The following is a 25,571-nucleotide window of genomic DNA, read 5'->3' as shown; positions in this document are numbered from 1 at the left end:
TTTTTCTCTACTCACGTACATTCTGAACAGTTGTGCAATGGACAGTACTATATACTGCATACAAATGGTGCTTGTGAGCAGTAAAACATATATTGACCATGGTAAATCGTTCAACATATAAAGGTGCAGCCCTGCAATTGCTTAGTCATGCCACTGCTGGTGGAAAAGGGCCTCCACTACAGGGAGCTGTGGAGAGCTTATCTCGAGGTAGAGTTATTGGGCCTACTCTGCTGGTCAGTACGTCTTGGAAGAGGTTGGGAGTACCCACACTTTACCCCACCACGCGCAACCTATCTGCTCGACTAACTGGTGTCGCCAATCTACTCCTGGGTGTAGCGAGTCGACCGGTGGTGGGTGAGGGTGTATCGAGTTAAGGGTCTCAGCCCGATCATAAATGACTTACAAAGAGACCCCATAGATTTACATAGAGACACCTAGACCTGGCAAGTCCTGGTGCAGATCACCCATCTGAGCATTAACAAGAGATTCAAGTCTCCCTTGTACGTATGTTGAACTTCTTTCGCACCCTACATAGCCAACCGTGCTAATCAGAGGTGCGGGGGAACGACAACAAAATAGACTTTTATCATTCAGGGAATAAGAAATAAGGATCTACATCCACATTGCACTTTCTTAAACGCCCCAGCAGCTCATAGCCAGGTGTCATGGTCTAGAGGTATCGCGTACGCCGCTTGTTGCAAGGGTTCTTGGTTCGAATCCAGTGGCTGCCCTCATTAATGTGGTGGTGGTAGTAGCCATTAAAATACTACTACGCACCATCTGCTATTGTGTGCCAGCATCATGGTCCAAATTTGCCACATTTTGAAATAAATTACACCGTATATTACTCAATCTTAATTTAGGAGCTTTCGTGACTGCAGGAATTATTCTTTGGTTCTTTTCGGTTAAGTCACGTCTAAAAATAAAATAATAAATTAAAATAACATATTACGACGTTTCGATTGCAACACAAGCAATCATCATCAGGTATAAAAGAAATAGCAACAAAAAATCTAACTAGAAAACTATAGACAGACATACAAGCAGACAGACATCACAACGGCACACAGAGAGAGGACACACATCGGCACAAAGAGAGGGGTTGTCTCTATGACGGTCCCTTAAATATAGAGAGGGGGGGCGAGAACGGAGAGAGGGAGGGGGCAGAGAGAATTAGCATATCAATGAGTGTACGCCAACGTACTGCTGCTGCTGCAAGTAAGATGACAATGTGGAACGCGCACGCAAAATTGAAAACTAGGAGACAGGCACACGAAAATTAAATAACCCAGCAAAATATCGAAATGTGATGTAATACAATACAGAGAGTCGGTTAACACACAATTAACGCATAGCCTGGTTGATTACGTGTTTCAAAATTTGCTAAGTTAGAATTTTAAGTGTGAAAATTCCAAAGAGAGGACACAGGCAGAGAGAACAAATAGCCAGAAAGAAAAAGGATAAGCTTAAAACTTCCCCGTAGAAGTGGTTCAATCTTAATTTAGGAGCTTTCGTGACTGCAGGAATTATTCTTTGGTTCTTTTCGGTTAAGTCACGTCTAAAAATAAAATAATAAATTAAAATATTACTCATTGGGGATTATAGAGAAGCAACCATTACCCCCTATCTGCGCAAACGTGGTAGGCCTGCAACAGTCATGACACTCAGTGAAGCATTAACTAAAAAAAATAACCACATCTCATCTTAACCATACCCTGCTGCAGTCTCGCCAAGGGAACCCTCAGTGGTAGTAGCCCCTACGCGGCACATGTCCGCAGCTCCGGCCTGCATAGTCAATTAGTCTGCTAGTAGGGAGCGTTGTTGATACGTGGCTTTTTGATGAGAACCCTGCCTTAACTATCGAAATAAATAAATACCTTAATTTCTGTGTCTCAAAAACCTCTAGGGTACTTCTCGACAAGGTAGAAAGTAGAAATTTGGTACATAGGTAGCTTTTAGGACAAATTACAGTAAAAATCTGAAAATCCGAGATTTTTCATTTTAAGGCCCCCAAATCTCTAATTTAAGTGCCCCATAGCATGTTTGTGCGTGTCATTAAAAAACTGTTCAAAATATAAGATTGCGTTTTTTTCGTTTGATAGAGCGTTAAACAGCAAATACAATTAAAGCGATAACCTTTGTTCTATGTTTTATTGTTTTTGCGATATTTCGGATTTAGGCGGTTTTGAACGAAAAAAATATGCATTTTATGTGTTCAAATGTGAATAATTCGAAAACGGTAAAAGATAGGAGCTTCCCCTCATAGAGTATTACGTTCATTCATTTGTGTTCTTTCTAATTAACAAAAAGAACGGAATCTTTACATTGAGCGGTTTCTGATGGGTACGACTTTAAATATAAGAAATGTAATAAAGTCAACATTTTTTGTGGGTTTTTTTGCGGAAAAATGCTAATTTGTGGAGTAGTTGATGATTGTTTTTTTACCCTTTTATCTGGCAACAAAACTGACACCTTTTTTTACAAGGAGTCATGTGTGCATAGACCACAATACCTGCAGTCGTAATGCAAACAAAAAACATAACTCTGATAATGTATACACTGTCCTTGAAGTTGATTGGTCCAAACCCGAGACAGCTTTCCTTAGAGCCTAGTCTCACATGGTGTTGGACCAGATGCCCGGGTCAAGGGATGTGTCCGGAGTGAACTGATGATTTGGTAATTTCTGCTAAACTGAGAAGTTGGAGACTGCACAGTTATTATAATAACCTGGCGTGGTGCTGGCCAACCACCCCCTCGTGTGCCGTGCTGGCCTTCATACGTGCTCGCGAACAGCACTTGCCCCAACAGCCTTTATCTTTGTTTTGTTTTGTATTGATTGTGTCGCTCCTAGTGATGGTGTGTCTAGTTATGTGATTTATTGGCCCTATGTCCGACGGATAAGAGACACGGGGCCAAGGTCCAGGGAGTGAAGACGCCAGATTAAAACTGACCCTGCTCAGAACCAGATCCGGGCTGTGGGTGTGTGTGTCACATTGGCACGTCACCCACTAATATGTTCACCCCGCCGGTCTGTCAACCGCACAATTCTGACAACATTCTCTTTAAATCCATCACCCGTCAGTCTCACCGCCTAAATCATCTTACCCGTCAGCGTTGTCACTCACGCTCCCAATCACCCACACCTGCCTGTGTGTCGATCGCTCGCTAACCCCCTTGACCCTTCCCTTACCCCCCCACCCGCCTTAACCATGTCTTTCGCCGTGCCCTTCGCCTTGACCCTGATCTTCACCCTGACCCTGGTCCATGATCCCGCCGCGGGGTTCTACCCGAACCAGGCCTCCCTGGGCGCGTATCTGGCCAACCACACGGACGAGTCCGTGACGGAGACCGGGGCACTGAGAGCCGTGGCGAAGTTCCTTGAGGGCAAAGCGGGGCTGGCGCCGGGTGCCTTGGAGGGTCTCTCGCCGCTCACGCCGACCACGCTCATCGGGGCCTACTACCAAGGTGAGGTAACGGGGAGATGATGGAAGCGGGTCGGTATGGTGGTGGTGGGGAGGGAGAAACCGGGAGGGTGAGAGGAGACACGAGCAGGGAGATATCGGGAGGCGATGGGAGAGACGCTTTGGAGGTGAAGGACGAGAGGGGAGAGAGGAGAGGTGGTGAGATGGTTGTGGTGAGGGGATTGATTGGCGAGGTGAGTGATGGCGAGGTTTAGTGGTGAAGGGATTGATCGGCGGGAAGGTGAAACTTTAACAATGATTTTTTTCACATAGCGCCCTACGGCGTCTCAGAGCGCTTTATCACATCACATCTCTACACGTGTGGCAGGGCACCCCCCAGTGGCAAGTTGTCCCTTTGGTTTGCAAACGCGCATTCGTCTGCATGCTGCTGCTGTGTATCACCACAATTGAGTCATGTGCGGTGTATTTTTTTTGGTCGTTATGTGTACGATGACACCGGAACACAACGGCCTACTTTTGCGTTCAACACGCCCGTGGTTAAACTCACAGCGAAGCATTCACTGGGGCGGCCGCTGGAGGCGAACCGTGAACCTTTTGCAACAAGCGGCGACCGCGACACCGCTAGGCCGTACCACAGCCCTTTGTGAGGGGATTAATTGGCGAGGCGCGAGTTGGTGAGGCAATCGGGTGAGGGGATTGGTGGGAAGGTGATGCTTTGTGAGACACGGGGTGGTGAGGTGAGAGATGGTGAGGGGATTAGCGGGAAGGTGAGGCTTTGTGAGACACGGGATGGTGAGGTGAGAGATGGTGAGGGGATTGGTGGGAAGGTGAGGCTTGGTGAAACATGGGGTGGTGAGGTGAGAGATGGTGAGGGGGTTGGTGGGAAGGTGAGGCTTTGTGAGACACGGGGTGGTGAGGTGAGAGATGGTGAGGGGATTGGTGGGAAGGTGAGGCTTGGTGAAACATGGGGTGGTGAGGTGAGAGATGGTGAGGGGATTGGTGGGAAGGTGATGCTTTGTGAGACACTGGGTGGTGAGGTGAGAGATGGTGAGGGGATTGGTGGGAAGGTGAGGCTTGGTGAAACATGGGGTGGTGAGGTGAGAGATGGTGAGGGGATTGGTGGGGAGGTGAGGCTTTGTGAGACACGGGGTGGTGAGGTGAGAGATGGTGAGGGGATTGGTGGGGAGGTGAGGCTTTGTGAGACACGGGGTGATGAGGTGAGAGATGGTGAGGTGAGAGATGGTGAGGTGAGAGATGGTGAGGGCATTGGCTAGAACATAAAGCTTGGTGAGATACGGGGTGGTGAGGGGAGTCGTTGGTGAGCTGAGTGACGTTGAGGCTTGTTGGTGAGTAACCCGTCTCTGATCCCCCTCTTGCTAGCTAACGTGTCGGCGTTGAGGTTCGTCAAGGCTCTGCAGGAGGTGGTGGACGGGAACAACTTAATGGAAGAGGGCTATTCCGACATCACCCCCTACTTTGCTTACTGCGATAAATTGGCAGACAGTAGGTACCGCGGGGGACTCGGGTCCCCTCTCGCACCCCAGCCCCGGTGATCCACATCCCCCCTCATCATCATCCCCTTACCGCGGGGGTTCCCATTCTCCCCTCTCCCCCCGTCTATTCCCCCGCCGCGAGTGTGCGTCTGTGCACAGGCGAATGCACATGGGGGTGAGTACACGGATGTACGTACGTGTACACGGGTGGGTGAGTACACGGGTGGTACGTACGTGTCCACGGGTGGGTGAGTACACGGGTGGGTGAGTAGAAGGGTGAGTGAGTGTGAGGATACCCACGCACTTGTATGTTGTAAATCATTTAAAATTTCGACGTGATGGATTGACAACAGCCTCCACTGAATAGGCCCTGCTGCCTCGGTCATGGTCATCCCCTAGGTCGACTAAGCCTCAAATGAGTACCTGGTGTGGTGTATAAACATCGCCACTGGGGAGACAAAGACGACCGGGCGTGGTGGTGCTGGCCACTAAACCTCGTGTGCCGTGCCGGCCTTCATAGGTGCTCGCTTACAGCACTTGCCGCAACAGTCTGTTAAGGCTATAATAGGGGGGATCTTTGTCTTTGGATAAGTTGTGAGTACACTCACGGATTTGTATATTATATATCATTTCATTTTTCGAAATCACGCTAATAAGGTACACTGCCCGAAACGTCACCTATTATATATTGATGCCCACTCCAACAAAACATCTTAACACTGGTTTTATTTCCAGAAATGGTGTAGCCTATTATTATTTTTCATACTTTGAGACGAGCAAAAATATCTCAAAGATATAACTGCTCAAACAGAGCTATAAATGGTGATATTGCATAGGCTTTGAACTGTTCGCATTTTGGCATTGATCTCTGGTCTGACACTGGTGAGACTAGGCCATAAAAAGGCTGACTCTAGTGTAGGCAAATCAGTTTCAAAGACAATGCATATATTATCATGTTCACCATAAGTACGTGTGGTTAATGTAGACTTCATTCTTTGCAAAATTTACAGTATTTATGTGTTGTTTGAACCTCTTAACACTTGCTTAATTGCCAGAAAGGGTACAACCTATTCTTATTATGTGTCCACCTAAATGGCCCTGCAGCCTTCGCTTGCTCTTATGGCCTTGCACCGAGGACCATTGTGTGTGCTTGTGTCTGTGTGTGTGCAGCAAGAGGGGAGTTGAACAAGTTCCGCAAAATTGCCATAAGCTATGCGAACTCGAGCAATCTAGCCCAGGTGAGGAAGAACCTGGGTCAGATGCTGCACATTCTCAACAAGTTCTACTCCAACACCAACTGGATCGAGCAGGGCAATGCGCTCCCCCTGGAGGCCCTGGGTACGTGGGGTACAGGGGTCGTGCCCACCTGTACACGTCACCCACCAGTGTGTCCAACCTTGTTGCACTCACTCACTGCTGTGTTGACCCCCATACCACATACTCACCCATATGTTAGCCCAGTAGCACCTTCTCACTTGGGTCCTACACTTAAAAAATGAACCTTTCCACTTTTTTTCCTTAATTCGCACAAATATGCTATATTTTGGGTGTTTTCCCCCCAATCCCCTATCTGTAGGGGTCACGCATGGGTCCCATGACCCCTACATCTAACCTCAGCGTGCCCCCGCACGACCTCTACAAATATATTGGTGGGGTACAAAGACCCGCGAGGGGGTTATGAGGAAGGGGGGTATCTTATAAAGTTCTTTAACTGATCAAAAGCTCAAGCGTATCAGGGCACGGCAGGCGCCCAGCGTGGCTAGCCCTTCATTTTTCGTAAGGCGGGGAAACCTGATACAGGTTTCCTGTGCTTTGTGCGATTTTACGTATATATACTAACTTATTTCTACCCATTCATTGACGAAATGCGGTTTGAATTGTCCCTGCTATGCGGTCGGACACGGGACATTGCGTGTGGTGCACTGTCTTGTACGCGCTACTCGGCAGGCAGCTCATCTCCGCTTGCGGTGCATTGTGGGTTGGGTCTTTGCGGTCCATGGTACGGGATTTCGCTTTGTTCGCCCCATATTTGGATTGCATCTTCCCGCATAGAGCGAGGGAAACCTGCAATGGGATGCCTCGTTTGAAGATCCACTCAACGGCATCCTGAGATGCTAATTGGATAAATGAAGTGCTCTCCGCAACAGATGTTAGTGGGCAGGTTGAAGCGATACGTTCTATGGTCTGGGACGCCATGACCACAGTCGCACTGGGGATCGTCCATCATCATCATCGCCCAGAAAAAAACACGAAACGCACACGAGTCAGCGCCTCCTAGCGGCTCTGTGAATGCGGAGCGCAGCACAATCACTTTCATAGCACGGGGTAAGGGGGCCCACCCCATAGCATCAATCTCGACTTTAGAGATTTTATGGCTTTATTTTGGTGATTTCGAAAAGTTTTTTGGTTTGGCCATGTTTGTTGTAGTACGGAGTTAGACTGATGGCCTTAATATAAGTTGTCTTGTGGTTGTTGTTGTTTGACTTGCTTCCCACTGGGATTTTTGCACACAGCGTTGGTGTACGGTGCTTTTTCTGTAATATTTTGCTGTCTTTTCTTGGATTTTCTGTTTGCACATAGTCACATATTCACTTGAAGATGTTTTCTTGTTCATGTTTTTTTGTTGTTGCTGTTGCACCGGATTCAAGAGCCGAATGGCTCACAGGGCTATACCTAATACATGAAACTGAAACTGAAGAGCAGCGGTTCCCAACCCTTTCGAGTGTGCGGACCCCTTTTCAACCTCCAAACGTTTCTCAGACCACCACATGCTACTTGCTCTTGATTTGAAGCTTTCGTGACTACAGGAATCCATACTCTTTGGTTCCTTTGGTAAAGTCACGTAGTTGGAAATAAAATAAAACAAATCACAACGTTTCGATCGCAACACAAACGACCGCTTGTGTTGCGATCAAAACGTCGTGATTTGTTTTATTTTATTTCTACCTACGCGACTTTACCGAAAGAACCAAAGAGTATGCTACTTGCTGTTTGAATTATTCATTTCCTTTGTGAGGATGTTATTACTATACTCTTTGTTGTTGTCGGTAAAGTCACGTAGGTAAAAAAACTAAATAAAATAAATTAAAATGAAAACAACTCAATTAAAACAAATCACGACGTTTCGAAGGCAACACAAGCCTCCGCCATCAGGTGGCTGCTCCAGAAAAATCACTGTAGCATATAAAGATAGCTATTTATGAGACGCATGTTTATATGGGATAATAGAGGGGGGAGGAGCCAAGTGGCCGAGGAGGGAGAGAGAGTATGCGGCATCGTGGGGGGTTGGGCATGGAGAATTGGTTGAATTAAGCCGATAGATAAGCATCTTGTGATGCCGGCGCGAGGGCAAGAGGAGTGATTGTACGTGTAATGGTTGGCGGAAACGGGGGGAGGGGGGGGACGGGGGGCGGGGGAGAGTAGGAAGGGGGGGGGACAATTTTTAACGCTATTGAAACACAGTTGTACATCAAATATCTTGGTGGTGGTGGTGTATAAAGCTGGAAGACTGGTAAATGGAAATGACTGTAAGCTATAAGGCAGCTAAAGTTTAACATAGTTAATTACATCCTTCCAATGATTGCTCAATTTGAATCCATCCTCTCGGTTGAAGTTATGTCTATGTTTGTGTATCTGGATGGCTTCATGGACAAATCTTTGGTCGTAACCATGCGTCTCAGAAATAGCTCTCTTCATACGCTACAGTAATTTTGCTGGAGCAGCCACCTGATGGCGGAGGCTTGTGTTGCCTTCGAAACGTCGTGATTTGTTTGAATTTAGATGTTTTCATTTTAATTTATTTTAATTTGTTTTTTACCTACGTGACTTTACCGAAAAAACCAAAGAGTATGGATCCTTGCAGTCACGAAAATTAAAATCTAGATGTTATTACTCTATTTGTTTTTTTTTCCGCAGACCCCTGTAGTAGTCAATTTAAGTTGGGTTCTCAAAGTGCGGACCCTGACCACTCGTGGTCTGCCACGACCCTCGAGGTGGTCCGCTGGCTCCTGCAAATCAAGGTTGATCTGGAAATAATGACAATGTTAATATCATGTGTTTTGGCCATTAATTCATATTTTTTTATATTTAATTAATAAACCGTAGATAAACTACCCTGATTAAACTACCCTAACACTTAAGATCTAAATACCCCTCATAAAATGCCCTTTTAGCTGCGTTATTTTGTTATGTTTTGTCACGAGGGGTGGGGGGCTGTGTGGTTCGCGGGAATGTTTGTACTGGTCGCGTGGTCCGCCCGCCAACACAGTTTGAGATAACACTGCTCTAGAGCAATCACTTGAAATGTACTTGGGCCACGAAGGTTCGTGGCCACCGGTGCAGTTGCACCGCCTGTACACTTGATAGTTACGCGACTGGACACTGAATGTTATTGCTGCCTGTTCTCCACCCTTCCCTCCTGCAGTGAACATGGACCTGCCATTTCCAGCAACTGCATCCTCAACCGTGGCCACTTGCACAGACTGCACGACCACGAGGCAAGCCCCCGCCCTCTCAACTCCCGCCCCCCCCCAACTCCCGCGCCATCTTCCCGGACCCCCCCCCCCCCCCGTCTTCCCCTGTTTCCATATGCTCCATGTGTGTGTGCACATTGTCGACTCGGTCTCAATTGAGTACCTCGTGCGATGTGTAAAAATCTTGACACCCGGGGAGACAAAGGCGGCCGGGCGTGGTGCTGGTCACCCACCCCCTTGTGTGCCGTTCCGGCCTTCATATGTGCTCGCTAACAGCACTTGCCCCAACAATCGTGAGGCTAAACTGGGGGATCTGTCTTTTGTATACGGGTGTGTGAATATGTTGTGTAATGATAACCGTTTACATTTGTCAGGCACATTTCACCAGTAGGACCCAGTAGGACAGGACGCGTTATTAGAGCAACTTCACATTACACGGCACTTTAATTACAGATTTCCCTCGCTTTACGTGGGTTTGGCTAACCTATTTATACCTAAAATTCACAATATGCGGTTTGGATGTACTCAGATGCATCTGCACTTGACCGACGGACAACATTGTCTGTGTGTTACTGTATGTGTTACTCGGCAGACAGCTGTCTTGGGTGGTTTCACTTTGCACGCCCCTTTTTTGGAACGCATCTACTGCGTAAAGCGAAGGAAATCTGTACAAAGAAATACGTGGCGATATACTCAGGGTGGCTACGGCAATGAATACTCGGTCGCATTACAAACGCTCGTGCCCGAGGACCTGTGCTATGGGCGCGGCACAGTTTAGGAACAATCCTTACAATCAAATTTAGCAATAAGATGCAACAGGTTATGAGGATTTTACGTAGGTTTTCACCGAGTGAATTGAGCTAAAACAATTAATTCACGCATTAAACGCGTGACAATTTGTTTTGGGCTATGTCGGGTGGTGGGTGGCCTTGGCGACACAGATTTAGTCAGACCGTTAAGTGGCCGAACTAAAAAAAATCTATTATGAATCACTGTCTGAGAACCCCTACGTACAGTATACATTTCGGGAGAGATTGCTTGGATGGATCGACCACCGTGCACTGCAGATTGTCATAGGCTGCTGTTGTACCGTACATCTCTATGCATCACGCATTTGTAACCTATTTTTGCTACACAGTGACCCCGACGTGTACGACTGTCTGAGCAACATCATCGCGGCTTCACCGCTCACCAGTGGATACAGGCTTGGCAGAATGTGCAGAAATAAACCTGCAAGTGAGCTCACACGTGTCATGCACCTGCCTTCTGCACACTTTACTGCACACTCGCCCACCACTCGCTCACCACTCGCTCGCATATATCCGCACACACCAGACTTGGCTAATGAAACTGCCGAATGTTTTCCTTAGTACGAGTCATGTTTTGTATGAAGCTGCCAGATTGCGTTTTATGGTCGATAAACCCACAGTAATATCCTGGGCTGCCTGCTGGATTTGAACCACGACCCCCTGCAACAAGGGGCAAACGCGCTAGCGCTTGGCCATCTGGCTTTATGAGCCTCGCTGTGTCTTTGTGGACATCACCATGTTTCTGTCCTCCCCCCTCTGCCCCCAAAGCTGGCAAGTGCAGTCACGGCGGGATAAACGATGCGTGGCAGAACCAGACTGCGACGGGCGGCATCAACAAGGAGACTCTGGAGCCGGAGCTCTCTCCACACTACTACCATCACGACGAAGCGGGGCAGGTGGCCATGGTCGCCACGCGAGACGTCCTCGTCAACTCTGGTGGGACACAAAGAGGGCTCAGCATTAAGATTAAGTATCAGAGTTTGAGTTAGGGTCAGGGTTAGAGTCAGGGTGAGAGAGTAAAGTTGAGAGTCAGAGTTAAGGTATCCGGGGTGAGGTTCAAGTCAGGGTAACCAGGGGGAGGATAGAGTAAGGGTTAGAGTCATGGTCAGGGTGAGAGAGTCAGGGTGTGAAGTAAAGTAAGGTTCGAGTCAGACTTGTGGTTGTCAGGGGTGGACTTGGGATCAGGTCACGGTTTCCCTCATGTGGCGACCTCTCATCACAGCGGGCAGCGTGCTGGAGCAGCTGGAGGAGCTGGGTGAAGAGCTCGTCATGCAGCTGTTCAACCTTGAGCGGTACTCGCTCGTCTACGTGGTGGACGTCACGAGCAGCATGGGCGACGACATTGCATCTGTACGTGACAAGACCAAGGAGATGGTGCTGAAAGTGGCCAACAAAACGGAGGCCCCCGAGAAATATGTGCTCGTCACCTTCGGTGACCCCGGTACGTGGCCCCCGGGGTTTCCTGGGGCCCCCTCTGCCCCATTTCCACTGACACATCCGAGCCGAGCCAACCCAGCTGTCCTAATGGTACGGGTGTTTTTTCCGCCGGCCGTTTGCGGAGCCGAGCCGGCACCAAACCGTGATACGCTGCTGGCCTCAAAGATGGCGTCTGAATCTGACTCGGGGTCAAGCAGGGGCGGGGGCTCATGACGCATCATCGTATCTGACGTCAGTCAATACGCCGTGAGAACTTAACACCAGTGTCTGTGTTCTTTATATGTTTGTATTTAAAGTCTGCCACTTTGAAAAACACCCAAAACCACGTTGAACCTTTCCTCATTCACGCGGTGGAGAGAGCCAGAGCAGACTGTATGATGGCAGGAGCTGATGACATGGATACTTATTTCGTTTAGCGTTTGGCATTTTTTTAGAGTTTGTTTAGTATTGACTGTTTCATGCCCCCCACCCAGACCACTCTGTGCAAATAAGGTCATGCTTCGGGTTTGCTGGGGCTCCGTGTTAAGACCCAGCGTTTCCCTCGTGTGTGTGAGTAGATGTTTACGAACCATTGATCACCAAGGACTGGACAGAGATGTACCAGGCACTGGACTCGCTGCAAGTTGGTGGTGGCGGAGACTGCCCTGAGATGGCGCTCTCAGCCCTGGAGCGTGCGTTGCAGATCTCGCAGCCCGGGTAACCATGACCTATCGCTCTCCTTCGCTTTATCCCAGGCTCGGTGGCCCTGCTTGTCTTTGTCCACTTTGCCCTGCTTGCGGTACCCTCCTACCTTTAGGCCAGGGGTCGGCAACCAAAATAACAAGAAGAGCCATTTCTTTCCAATTCGGTACAAAATTCAGTATTTCAAGAGCCGCAATGCATCTGAGTACATACGTACATATCGTCAAGAAGCAGCTCGTAAAGAGCCGCATGCGGCTCCGGAGCCGTAGGTTGCCGACCCCTGCTTTAGGCGAATGCTCACCATATCCTCCTTGGTCTTGTCTTTCCGTCTCATCTTTGGTCCACCTCTCGGTTCCTTGCCTCGCACGTCCATCGGCAGAACGCTCCGACCCACATCTGTGGCACCTGTCATCAGGATGTGTAATATCACGTCAGGATGGCAGTTCCATGGTTCCTCCGGTAATGTTAACGTTTTTCTTGGCCATCGTTAAAGCATGAATTTGCTTAGAACGACAATCTCCTTTGACCTGTCATGGAATGGCTATATTCTAATCTGGGTGATTAGACTTGTTTACTTATTTATCTTTAGTTGTAGGACTCTTTTTCAGCAGGATCCCACACATCTATTTATTTATTTATTTCATTTCCCCCCCCCCCCCAGTCAAGTAATGGGTGCTTATACAAGTGGGAGGAAACCGGAGAACCCGGAAGAAACCCATGCCTTGAATGATAGGGACAACGTTCAATCCCCATACAGATGGAAACAGGTGGCGATTAGTCCACTTGCTGTACTGCGTTGTTCTGACGTGCCAGGGTACGGTTCTTCTTCGACGCCCATGGGAAGGTAGTTTCACAACATTTGTGCGGTGATCCACAAACCCTGGGTGCCTCCACCGTGCTGGATTATAGGCCACGTGCAACACAGCCACCACCGCCCAGCTAGAAAAGTTGAAACACGTTTTCTTGGTTGGGGTATGACACGGTCTTCTCGTGTAGGAGTAATGTACGAGTGTAGCCCACTCACCTTTTCTTGTGAGTGCTCCAACCTTGGCTGTACACACAGAGTGGTCCTACGGCAGACTTTACAAGAGGTTCTGGAGGCATCGAAGATGCTTGGTTGTCTTCTCTCTCCCAAGGCCTTTGTCTTTAACTCCAATTATTATCACTGCTAAATTCAACACACATTCAGTCGAAGTTGGAATCTTGCTGCCATGTCTGGGGTGGAGCACCCAGTTCCTACCTCACTGCACTGGCTAGAATTTAGAGTAAAGCAGTCAGGGTGATGGATGATGAAGAACTCACGAATGGACTCCAGTGACTCGCTCATCAGCGGTCAGTCAACTCTTTATTGCTCTTCTATTGCTAACATGGTTACGAAACTGTTTCCCTCTCATCCAGGTCGGATATTTACCTGTTCACGGATGCGGGAGCAAAGGACGAGGCGGAGAAGAAGGATGCAGTGCAGGCGCTGTTAGAGAGCACGGATTCACGGCTGCATGTGTTCAACACGGGGTCCTACTGTATGGCCCGAACACAGCGAGACCTCTACTCACGCGGTACCACGCACAGCTCCCTCACCCCTAACTTGCCCAGCCCTCACCAAACTCACTACACTCGCCTTGTCTCTCAACAAGGTGACCTACACTCGGATACACTCACTGATACTTACCCACACTCACCGAACTTCTTACACTCACCTTGCCTCAACAGCCCTCACTCGCCCTCTCTTTCCATTGCCCACTCTCCCCTTATATCACCTATGCATGTTCACCCTTATCTCTGCACCCTCTCCCAACTGCACCATCACCAACCCCTCCACCTCCCTCCTCCTCCCCAACTCCCCCCCCCCCCCCCAAACAGCCAGCGAGCCACGTCAGAACATATACGAGACCCTCACAGCGCTGTCGGGTGGCCAGTATATCCTGACGACCAAGGACGAGCTGGCCGACGTGCTGGGCAGCTTGGAGCTCAGCCTCAACGCGGCGCCTGTCTCCGTGCGTTACGTGGAGGTCACGACCCCGGACTCCGTGACCTTCCCCGTGGACTCGTCGCTGTCCGAAATCGCCGTGTCCGTGAGCGGCCCGGCCTCCTTCACTGTGGAGCTGTTCCTTCCCTCAGGTACCGCCTCCATTGCATGGCAGCAATGACTGCGTTGTTAGTCACGCACCTGGCTCTGCTTGTCCCCAAACCAGATTCAGATGTCTTGTGAGGCCAGCGTGGTCCTGGCTCAGCTCAGCAAACAGCCAGTGGAAAAACCACCTATACCATGAACACCCCTTGCGCTGGCTCGGCCCAGATGTGCCAGTGGAAAAGGGGTATAACACGTACACTTCTTCTGTTATAGTACACACCCACAGACAAAGGTCCCCCATGTAACCTACACAGGCTGTTAGGGCAAGTGCTGTTAGCGAGCATCTTTAAAGACTGGCGCACGAAGGGGCAGTGTGGCTAGTGCCATGCCCACGCCCGTGCTGACGTTTACTCACTGCACACCAGGTACTCGTTTACATTTCCGTTGACCTCGGGGGAGGCCCAGAACCGGTTCAGACGATCACTAGCAACTGATGTCGGCCGTGCTCCCATCCCGTCGTCAGGTGATCTCGCCACCGGCGTGGAGGAGCTCGTGTCCTCCAGCCAGAACGTCGTGCGCAGGGTGACCTCGGTGACCCCGGGCATCTGGACGGTCAAAGTCACGGGGTCGGTGGGGCCTCACCTGGTGAAGGTGACCGGGCGGAGCCTGGTCGACTTCACTGCTCAGCTGCTGCAGCGGACGAACGGGTTCATGCTGCCGATTCCGGGGCGCCCCGTCACGGGTACGGCGCGCGGGGTGACGGTGGTCAGTCACGTGGGGTGTGCGTGGGTGTATGTGGTGGTAGTGCATGTGGCATGTGTGATGATCAATTAGGGTCTTTGGCAATATTTTCAGGAGCCAGATGTCAATGTCCAGGTCTGCTGGCCACAACCAGAGAGCTTGAGCAGAGAGAATTTGTGTAGTTTTGCTGTTTTTCCTCCGTTGAAGGAGCACAAATTGCAGTAGATTTACTAAATGGTCCATAGTTTGGGTTGCATGGCCACAGTCATACTACTTTGCCTTGTCGTTAATGTGTTCTACATATCTCTATGGGTCAATGTGTATCTCTATGGGTCTCTGGGTTTCCTATATGGTCGGTCCATAGTTTGGCTTGCATGGCCACCATCGCACCATTGTGGCTTGTGTCTTTAATTTTCCATTTATGAAGATGTGCGGACCGTGCTGGTGATGTTCTGATGCGGATAATGTTAACACCAGTGTCCTTGCAAGGTTTTAAGAGTGATTGATAACATGGTGAGTGTATGATGTGCGGTGTGACATGGTGTGGTGTGATGTGGCGCAATGCAGTGTAACACGGTGCGACGTGTAACGTGTCAACATAATGTTACGTGGTGTAACGTGAGTGCGATGCAGTGTAGTGTGTTGTGACGTGGTGTGACGCAGTGTTATTGTGATGTGGCGTGAAGTGTTCCATGTGGTGACATGGTGTGACGTGGTGTAATGTAAGTGTGATGCAAAGTGTTGTGACGTGATGCCACGTGTTGTGACGTGGTGCGACGCTGTGTGGCGAGACAGGTGAGCCGTATCAGCTGTGGGTGAAGCCGATGGGCAGCGTGGCTGGTTACTCCATGTCCAGTGTCCGTCTGCTCTCCGGCATGGGCAACCTCGAGTACCTGGTCTCACCCACCGAATCCGAGTTTGGGGTCCCCCTGCAATTCGATGACCCCATGGTGAGCATTGGGGTCAGGGAGGGGACACGGGGATCAGGGGTGATCGGAAGGGATCGGGTGGGCGGGGCGTGGATCAGAGTAGAGCTGTGATATCTGTCTACTTTATGATTCATAAGCAATTGCTTTTCCAGTTAGGAATATGTGTGATAAGATCTTACGCTACCCGACACGAAAACTATTAATCTTTCAGCTCGCTCACCAGTGAGTTGGTGAACAACTCTGCATTCCCATCCAATTCAGGAAGTAATTCCGATTTTCAAGGAGTTTAGTCTGATTTTCTGGATCTGGTCCCGAAGATGCTCGAAGCAGTTGGAGGGGAAGAGAAGCGTCGCGTCTCTAATTGAGCTAAATCTGGCTGTGAGAATTGCTGTTCAACTCACTCGTTACACAATGTCATGACTTAGAGGGGGTGGGGAGGGGGGGTGGTCTTCATCCAACAGCGGCTAGATTGTGGCTGATGCTGCGGATGCTGGTTTGCAGGCGTTCATGGTGGAGGTGTGCGGCTCAGATCCGGAAGGCCTCCCGTTCTGCCGCATGCACATGCAGCTCACGACCGTGCAGAGCTTCCGTCTCGCCCAGCTCAACTTCGAGGAAGGTTGGGCACAGGATCAGAATCACCCTCATTATCCACCTCTCATCGTAGTCACTTGTAATCCATCCTCAATCACTCATAGTCCATCAACGTAGTCAGTTATATATAGTCACTTACTCACACGTATAGTCCACCCTCGTAGTCACTCACCTATATAGACCAGAGGTCGCAAACGGGTTTTGATTCCTTACCCGTACCTGTACCTGGCCGCGCCAGGGTCGGGAACGGGTACCCGTACCCGATACCCGGCCGGGTATGGGTAGCCAGGTATCGGGTAGGGTACGGGTATCAGGTACCCGATTGCGACCTCTGATATAGACGTTTACTCGTACAGTAACTCATTCATATAGTAACCATCGCAGTTACTCACTTATAGTCACTCACTTAGTCCACACTCCACCAACAAAGTCATTCACTCAGTCCACCTTCAGAGTCCACCATCCTACTAATTCTCATAGTCACTCACAGTGCATCACACACAGTCACACCACGTACGTGATGATGGTGAACGCCATAGGGGGAAAACCTTCATCCAGCAGTGGATAGATTCTGACCCACGCACATCCGCTGACACTGGACGCCATGTCTCCTGTGTCTCCCGTGTCGCCCACGTATCCCACGATGCCCGGGTTTCCCGTGACGCCCATGATACCCGTGCCACCCACATCTCCCAAATCTCCCACGTCTTCCGTGTCGCCCACGTCTCCCGTGACGCCTGCGTCTCTAGCCACGCGGCAGCCCGGTGTGGAGGTGTCCCTCTCTGTGGTCCTGGAGAACCACGGCGTTGCGGCGTCATCCTTCTCAGTGTCAGCGCGTGACGAGCTAGGCTGGGCGAGTGCCGTGAGCCCCAGCAGCGCCGTGCTGGCACCGGGGACGACCGCCAAACTCATCGTGACCGTGGCGGCACCGCAGCACATCACCGAGTTCACCAGCAAGTGAGCGGGCGAACAGCGCGGGTGCAATGGCATCAGAGACCATCGCCACATACACAACATCATTACTGACGTCACGAAGCACAATGACATCCCTGAGGTCATTAGACATACGATTACATCACCACATCATCATCGACATCACTGCACACACACTCCGTGTTCATGTGCGTGCCTGTGCACGTGTGCCTGCCTGTGTGTGCGGTAGTGTAGCGGTTCTTGCGCGGCGCTACGAATCCGGCGTCCCGAGTTTGATTGTCGCTCATGGCCAACACCACTGATAGTGATTATCTGGACCAGTCCTGGGATTCTCCTAGGTAGACTCAGCCTCAAATGAGTATCTAGTGCGGTGTGCACTACACATTGCCATTGGAGAGACAAAGGCGGCCGGGCGTGGTGCTGGCCACCCACCCCCTCATGTATCGTTCCGGCCTTCATAGGTGTTCGCTAACAGCACTTACCCCAACAGTCTGTTAAGGCTATATGGGAGATCTTTGTTTTGTGTGTGAACCTACCTGTGTGTGTGCCTGCCTGCCTGTGTACCTAAAATTGCACCGAGCAAGACACAAGCGCCGAGGAGATGTCACCACCACTTAGTGGTGAACGGCGGTTGTTATTGTAATTTCCTTTGCGTTTGTGTACCTACCTGAGCATGTGTGTGCCTGCCTGTGTGTATGTTCCTACATGTGCATGTGCTTGCCTGTGTGCACGTACCTACTTGTACGTGTGTTAATAGATATGCCTGTACCTACCTGTGCGTGTGTACCTACCTGTATGTGTGTGCGCACCTGTTTGTGCGTGTGTGTGTGCCTGCCTGTGCGTGCTTGCAGCATGCTGCGCGTCACTGCCGAGAGCGTGGATTCTCCGGACTCCTCCTACACCCTCAGCATCCCCCTGAGCATCTTCACCGCGCCAGTGGAGGTGAGAAACGAAGACATCGCTCACCGGAGCACGACAACACTCACTACATTGCTCACGACTTACATCCCTCACTCCAACACTCAGTCATTCCTCTACCCCTTACTCACATCACTCACTGCCAGTACTACAATACTGAATAACCATTTGCGCCTTTGAGGAAAGCATAATACAATTAATAAGCAGAAAATGTACATGCTTTACAAATCCGTCTGTCCACATAGAAAATATAAAAGTAATTTTACACATCCTATCAGCCGCACTGACTTCTGGTAGCACATAAATTGAGCAGCATTGGTTCAGCACATTCGGTGTCAATGTAGAGAGACGCATGTATGAAAAATAATTATTGTAGATTTGAAGTTTTCGTGACTGCAAGGATCCATACTCTTTGGTTCTTTGGGTAAAGTCACGTAGGTGAAAATAAAAAATTGTAATAAAAAATAATAAAATAATAAAATTCTTAACATTTAAAAAATAACTAAATTAAATCACGACGTTTCGGAAGCAACACAAGCCTCTGTAATCAGGTAGGAGACAGCCACAGCAAGAAAACATTTTCTGGAGTGGACAAGAGCTGCTCGTAACAAGATATTATATAAGGCAAGTGGGGTGGGGGGGAGGAGCCAGGGGGCGAGGGGTGTGGAGGGGGGGTGGGGTTGAGTGCCACCAACCAATCACCAACGGCCGATGAGAACAATGCCGGAGCTGGGAGAGGTGCTGGGGACGGGAGGGGGGTGTGGAGTAGGGAGGGGGGAGTGGGGGAAACGACATCGCCGGTGTGACACAATGCCGGAGTGGTGCACTGAGTGAGTCTGGGGGGTGTAGTAGAGTGTTGAAGAGACTGGAGATACGGGTATGAAAGAAACTAAAAGAAGACTAAGATTTTACCTGGTTGATAACATCCTACCAATGATTGCTCAATTTGAATCCATCTTCTCTGTTAAAGTTATGTCTATGTTTGTATATCTGGATGGCTTCATGGACAAATCTCTGGTGGTATCCAGACGGCTTGCAGAGCACTTTGGTGTCGGAGAAAACAATATCATGAGAGCCCACCGCATTGTAGCAGTGATCAGCCACAGTGGAAGAATTCGTCCTGCCGTGTTTCAAATCTGCCTTGTGCTCTCGAATACGGTCTGATATGTGTCGTTTCGTTTCCCCAATGTAACAATCACCACAAATGCAACTCAGTTTGTAGACTCCAGGGTACTGCAAGTCAGGAATGACATCCTTTACGAATGGGTAAGATCACGGATTTTGTGTACTGTACTGATTCGGACCTGGATCTTGTGTTTGTTTAAGATTTTGGAAATCTTTTTGGTACCGCCTGCTATGTATGGCAGCGTGATGGTTTTGATCGGAGTCTCAGGAGGTTGTCTCTCTATGATTGGAGAAACAGCTTTGCGGATAATCTGGTCCGAATATACATTCATCTTTAGGGTCCGGTGTACATGTTCTAATTCAATGGTCAGATGGTGTTGGTCAGAAATGCAGTGGGCCCTATGGTGTAGTGTTTTGATGAGGGAATTCTTCTGTGCCGGATGGTGGTGGGAATCAGGTTTCAGATAGGAATCTGTGTGGGTGGCCTTCCTGTAGACAGAATGTCCCAAAGAGCCATTGGGCCTCCTCTCAAACAGAACATCCAAGAATGGTAGTTTGCCATCTTTCTCCACTGCCATGGTGAATTTGATGGATGGATGTATGGAGTTAATGTGGCCGAGAAATTGGTTCAATGCTGGTAGGCCATGTGGCCAAATGACGGAAGTGTCATCCACATATCTCTTCCACAGGGAAGGACGCAGGGTGGATGTCTGGATGGCGTCTGTTTCAAATTTCTCCATGAAAACATTGGCTATCACTGGTGACAAGGGGGAACCCATGGGAGTACCCTCATTTTGTTTGTAGAAAGTACCATTCCAGGTGAAGTACGTGTTGGTAAGGCAGTGCCTAACCAGCGTAGGGACATCAGGGTTCAGTCCATGTTGGACTAAGTCTTCAATTATTGCTATGGTGTCAAGCACCGGAACCTTGGTGAATAGAGAAACCACATCATAGCTGATGAGGACATCATCAGGGGTCAGTGAAATGTCCTTGATTAGAGAGACCAAGTGAGTTGAGTTGAGTACCGCTGAAGTGGTCTTGCCAGTAAAGGGAAGCAAAGTATCCGACAGAAAACGGGCTAGTTTGTAGGTAGGCGAGTTGATCGTGGACACGATGGGCCGCAGTGGGGTACCTTCTTTATGGATCTTCGGAAGACCATAGAGTCTGGGTGGTCTAGCAGCCGAAGGTTTTAGGGAGAGCCATTTGACTGGTTCGATTAGAGAAGTCGAACTGGTAATGATCTTGTTGGTTTTTGTAGTTAGGCTCTTAGTAGGATCTTTATTGATTTTGGAGTAGCTGCCATCATTGAGCAGGTCCTGGATTTTGTTGTTGTATGTGGTTTTATCCATGATGACAGTGGCATTGCCCTTGTCGGCCGAGAGGATGACTATGTCATCCCTCTTTTTCAAATTTACGAGTTCAGAGTGCTCGTTTTTGCTGATGTTACTAATGGGTTTCTTAGCATTTTTGAGGATAGTGGCAATTTCTGGTGGTATACGTGTCAAAACATTTGTCATTCGCGTCTAACTTGCACACGGTTAACTGGCAACTCCAATATAAATTATACCACCTCCCGTAATTTGTGATTGTAACATATTTTTCTCCTCGTCGTCGCCCAGATCCCGGACACGTCCCCCCCTGCGGTGCGAGAGCTGGCGCGGGATGTGTCGGCGTGCACGGCGGAGGTGCAGCACGGGGGTGAGGCACTGTGCTCGGGGAGTGGCTGGAGCGTGGACGTCGAAGCCATCGACGCCGAGACGGAGGAACCCCTCACAGTGAACATCGCTCTTGGGGACAGAAAGGCGCTGCTAACCGTAGGCAGCATCGACGGAGTCTACAAGATTAATTATAGGTGTGGGGATGGACGCACACGGGGAGAAGGTGGGGGGCGGCGGGGGTTGATGGAGAGGGATGAGGGGGGAGATAGCAGGGCAGGGTAAACGGGGAAGGTGGGAGACAGAGGACACTGGGAGATGGGGGGACAATAAGATGTGCGGGGAAATAGGAAGATGAGGGAATACAGAGACAGTTGGAGACTGGGCACGCGAGGGGATGGGAACAGTGGGAGACGTGGGACGCAAGGAGACGGGATAGTGTGGATGAGACGAAACAGTAATGTCTCGTAAACCAATTCCTCAGTATTGGTGAAGGAATCAATGAGTGAGCGTGTGAGTGAGTGGATGGTGTTTGAGCAATTAGGTGAGTTTGCGTGAGTAGATGAGTCAGTGAGTTGTTCTGGTGGTTGAACACTGATATTGAGGCGAAACAGTCAAGTGTCTGCTAGAGACCGATACCTCGACCGGGGTGGAAGGAATCGACGACTAAAGTCCACGGTAACCAAGGTGGTAACGACATAATTGTGACCCCTCACTCCCTACCCCTCACCCTGTGCCCGCTCACCTCGTCTCTCCCCTGGGCCCCGCAGGTCTCCGTGCTGCAGCCCATGGGTGACACTGCACGTGAGTGATTTCACGGGGAACCTGGGGCGCTACTCTCTCGACTTCGCCGAGCCGATGCCGACATAGGACGGCAGCAGGACGGTAAGGATGCACCCACACCACTATGTGTGGTCCGCTCTCCGATAGCTCGAGTCATCGCTTGCTGCACCGAGTAATCGCACGAGCATGTAGGTGCATGAAGAGACATTCGGCCTCTTTACGCTTTAAATAGAGGATCTGCCTGGTCAACATCAAATCTGGGTGTCTTTTAGTTGGTTCACATTGGCTTTGTGAGAGATACATAGTACTGCTGACAGCCTGAGTGTGAATCGCGGTTTCAGCCACCAGTGACTAAACTGGGTTCTCAAGTGTAGTGGGTTGGTTTTGCATAGACTCATAGATTGCATAGAGATTCAAAGACCCAGATAGGCTAATAAGTGTTTAAAGCAGGTTATCAAGTGTAGCGAGTAGATGGGCTCTTCCTCGTCACCAATGACTTAAATAGAGACTCAGCAGACTTACGTAGAGAACAATAGACTCACAGGAGACCCATAGATTCCCACAGAGATGTATAGATGCACACAGAGACTCATAGTCTCACACAGACAAAAGTGGTGATTAACCCAGGTTCTCAAGTAAAGCATATTGATTGTCTCAGCCCGGTTATAAATTACTAATACAGTATAGAGACTCATAAACTTACACAGAGACCCATAGACTCGCACGAGATCCATAGCTTCACACAGACACATAGATTCACACAGACTGAATAGTGATTAACCCGGGTTCTTAAGTTTAGCGAGTTGATGGTCTCAGTCCGGTCACCACTGGCTAACCACGTGTACCCGGCAGGCGATGGTGATCGCCTTGTCGGTGGTGAGCGTGGTGCTGCTCGTCATACTCATCGCGCTGGGAGTGGTCATCGGACGATACTGCTGCCGCTCCAAGCAGGCGATGCAGCAGGATGCTACGCCCAGCGTCATCACCAACCCCTGGGCCAAGCCCATGCAGCGCCCTGATATGAAATAGCAACATCCAGCACAATCTACACACACCGCAATCTACACCCAGTACACTCAGCCTACATCGAGCAAACCCCCCCCCCCCTTTCCTGGCGAGTTATTTTGCTCCTGTCTCCCATGCTCTGAAATCGCCGTGATTTTGAATAAAGGATTTGAGAACTTGTACTGCGGTGGTGTGGTGCTATGCACCTTATACAAACATACCAATCTCACACACTCCTATCTTGTACTCACACGGATACAGACCCCTATCACCTCCGATTAGCATGGTTGGCTACATATAGTGCGAAAGAAGTTCAACATAATGTACATACATATCACACTTCCATCACACACACAGCTCCTGTGTTAGGAAGCCACTGGCGCTATGAAAACTATTTTATTTAGAACTGCTTTTTGTGTTGTTTGTTGTCCTTTCCCCGCACATCCGATTAGCACGGTTTGTTATGTACGGTGCGAAAGAAGTTAATCTCCCTGAGTTTTGCATACACTCCCATCACACATACACACACGTGCCATACTCCTATAACAGACTTAACAGACTTTAGGAAGAAGTTATGTTCGCGAACACATATGAAAACAGGCATGGCACACGAGGGGGGAGTGTGGCCAGCACCATGCCCAGCTGCCTTTGTATCCCAAGTAGAAATGTTTACACACCACCCCAGGTACTATTTTGTCGTCATTGGTGTTGACCATGAGCGGGAATCATACCTGGGTCACCTGGTTCATAGAGCAGCAAGATAACCCGTACACTACCACTCCCTACCAATATACCAATACCCGCAATTCGGTACTAAGTGATGGTAACGTCACCACGGCGCCTGTCCTAGGCCTGCACTTTGACGCCACGTGAAGTGTCGAAGGCTCGCTGACAGGATGTCTCGGGACAGACCCAGGTGCCATGGGTTGACTGAGATGACTGGAAGATGCACCAGCTATACCCGCTACTGTGCAAACTTGCAACATTTTAGCTGCTCGTTGTGAGCGTTGCTCCTTTGTCCTCGGTTGTTGGAAGGCGACTGCCTCCAATGGCCCAGCAGCGTCCTTCATGAGCCTCCTCCATCGAGGCCGATCTTGACACAGCTGGTACCAATTGTTGGCAAGCCCACTCAGCTCCACATCCTCCCATACCGCATCAGTCCATCTCTTCTCCAGCCCATGTCGCACCCGTGTAGCACCCTCTATGTGGCCAAACAAGCTTCTTGGGCATGCGGGCTACATGACCTAGCCAACATAGCCTTGCCTGCCAGAGGAGCTCGCTGATGGGAATGTGTCTCGATCTTTCAAGGATTTGTGAGCTCACAATCAAGCCTGGTTAAACCCAAGATGGATCGTAGGCAGACCAGCCTCAATGTTTCTAACTGGCGCAGATGTTCCATGAGAGGGGTCCACATTTCATAAGCATATAGAAGGGAGGGCATGACTGGCCGAGAAGACCCGAAGCTTCATGCGAAGTGACAGACCAGGTAGCTTCCAGACAGAATTATGCAGCCGATGAAAATATGCCGCCCGACTGATTCGGAGTGAGAACTCTGCTGTCAAACCGGAGCTGGTCATAAGGACACTGCTCAGGTATGGAAAATTATCTACTCCACAACTGCCCCATCACCAATGGGAAGCTGACGGGGTAGAGTGTTTGGTGGCACAAAATACTTAGCACACTCCAGGTTCAGCAACAGTGCATCCAACTCCTCTGAGTGAGCAGCAATCACCAGATCATTAGCATACGTAACATGGTTGACCAATAGGGAGCCATCCCCCGACCGCACCCGGGCATCGATCAGCCTCCCATTGTATCTGTACCAGATGGGAATTCCTTCGGGACAGCCATGGAAAGCTCGAACGACGTGGTCAAAGATGGTGTTAAATGTGGGAGCCCCAAAGTGAACAGGGAATGGCTCCGACTCTTGGCCACGTAGCTTTACCCGGGCCTGGACACCATCATGAAGGGCCCTTAATGATTGTCAGCAGAGAGTTCGGGACTCCGAAAGCACGAAGAACCACCCATAGTCTTGGCCTGTTGATGGTATCATAGGCCTTTACCAGGTCAATAAAGCATAGATGTAGGTATTGTTGGAATTCCCTACACCTCTGGCTGTAGCAGACGGAGAGAAAATATGGACCGTTCCCAACACCAATAATACCAATACCCCGCCATTCGCCACTAAGTGACGGTGACGTCCCCACAGGGTCTTTGCCAGGCCAGGTGCACTTTGAGGCCACGTGAAGTGTCGAACGCCCGCTGGCAGGAGGTCACGGGGCAGACCCAGGTGCCACGGGTCGACTGACTGAGATGACCGAGATGAGTGGCTGATGCACCACCTGTGCCCCCGACTGTGCCTACCTTGCTGTGCTTTATCCACCCGGCGCTCCGCTCGTTGTTGTGAGCGTCGCTCCTCCGTCCTCCGTTGTTGTTAGAGGGCAACTGCTTCCGACTGCCCAGTAGTGTCCTTCACGAGCCACCTACACACAGACACGCACGCACG

The 25,571-nt window shown here is 49.8% G+C and overlaps 1 protein-coding gene across 1 annotated transcript in view; it reads left to right on the top strand.

The window, feature by feature from the left end:
- The window catches only part of LOC144733970 (von Willebrand factor A domain-containing protein 7-like), a 52,329-nt gene extending 29,084 nt beyond the window's left edge, over positions 1 to 23,245 (top strand). Inside the window, exons 7-17 of the mRNA XM_078615999.1 lie at positions 12,191 to 12,329; positions 13,713 to 13,870; positions 14,175 to 14,432; positions 14,909 to 15,127; positions 15,922 to 16,076; positions 16,557 to 16,671; positions 17,396 to 17,603; positions 18,431 to 18,521; positions 21,242 to 21,474; positions 22,048 to 22,162; positions 22,913 to 23,245. Coding sequence (XP_078472125.1) covers positions 12,191 to 12,329; positions 13,713 to 13,870; positions 14,175 to 14,432; positions 14,909 to 15,127; positions 15,922 to 16,076; positions 16,557 to 16,671; positions 17,396 to 17,603; positions 18,431 to 18,521; positions 21,242 to 21,474; positions 22,048 to 22,147 — 1,676 coding nt within the window. The 3' untranslated portion in view covers positions 22,148 to 22,162; positions 22,913 to 23,245. The remainder of the gene's footprint in view (positions 1 to 12,190; positions 12,330 to 13,712; positions 13,871 to 14,174; positions 14,433 to 14,908; positions 15,128 to 15,921; positions 16,077 to 16,556; positions 16,672 to 17,395; positions 17,604 to 18,430; positions 18,522 to 21,241; positions 21,475 to 22,047; positions 22,163 to 22,912) is intronic.
- The last annotated feature ends 2,326 nt before the right edge of the window (positions 23,246 to 25,571 follow it).

Source organism: Lampetra planeri, chromosome 49 (assembly GCF_965212315.1).
Source record: "Lampetra planeri chromosome 49, kcLamPlan1.2.h2, whole genome shotgun sequence".
NCBI lineage: Eukaryota > Metazoa > Chordata > Hyperoartia > Petromyzontiformes > Petromyzontidae > Lampetra > Lampetra planeri.
This window is presented reverse-complemented; position numbering and strand designations above follow the sequence as displayed.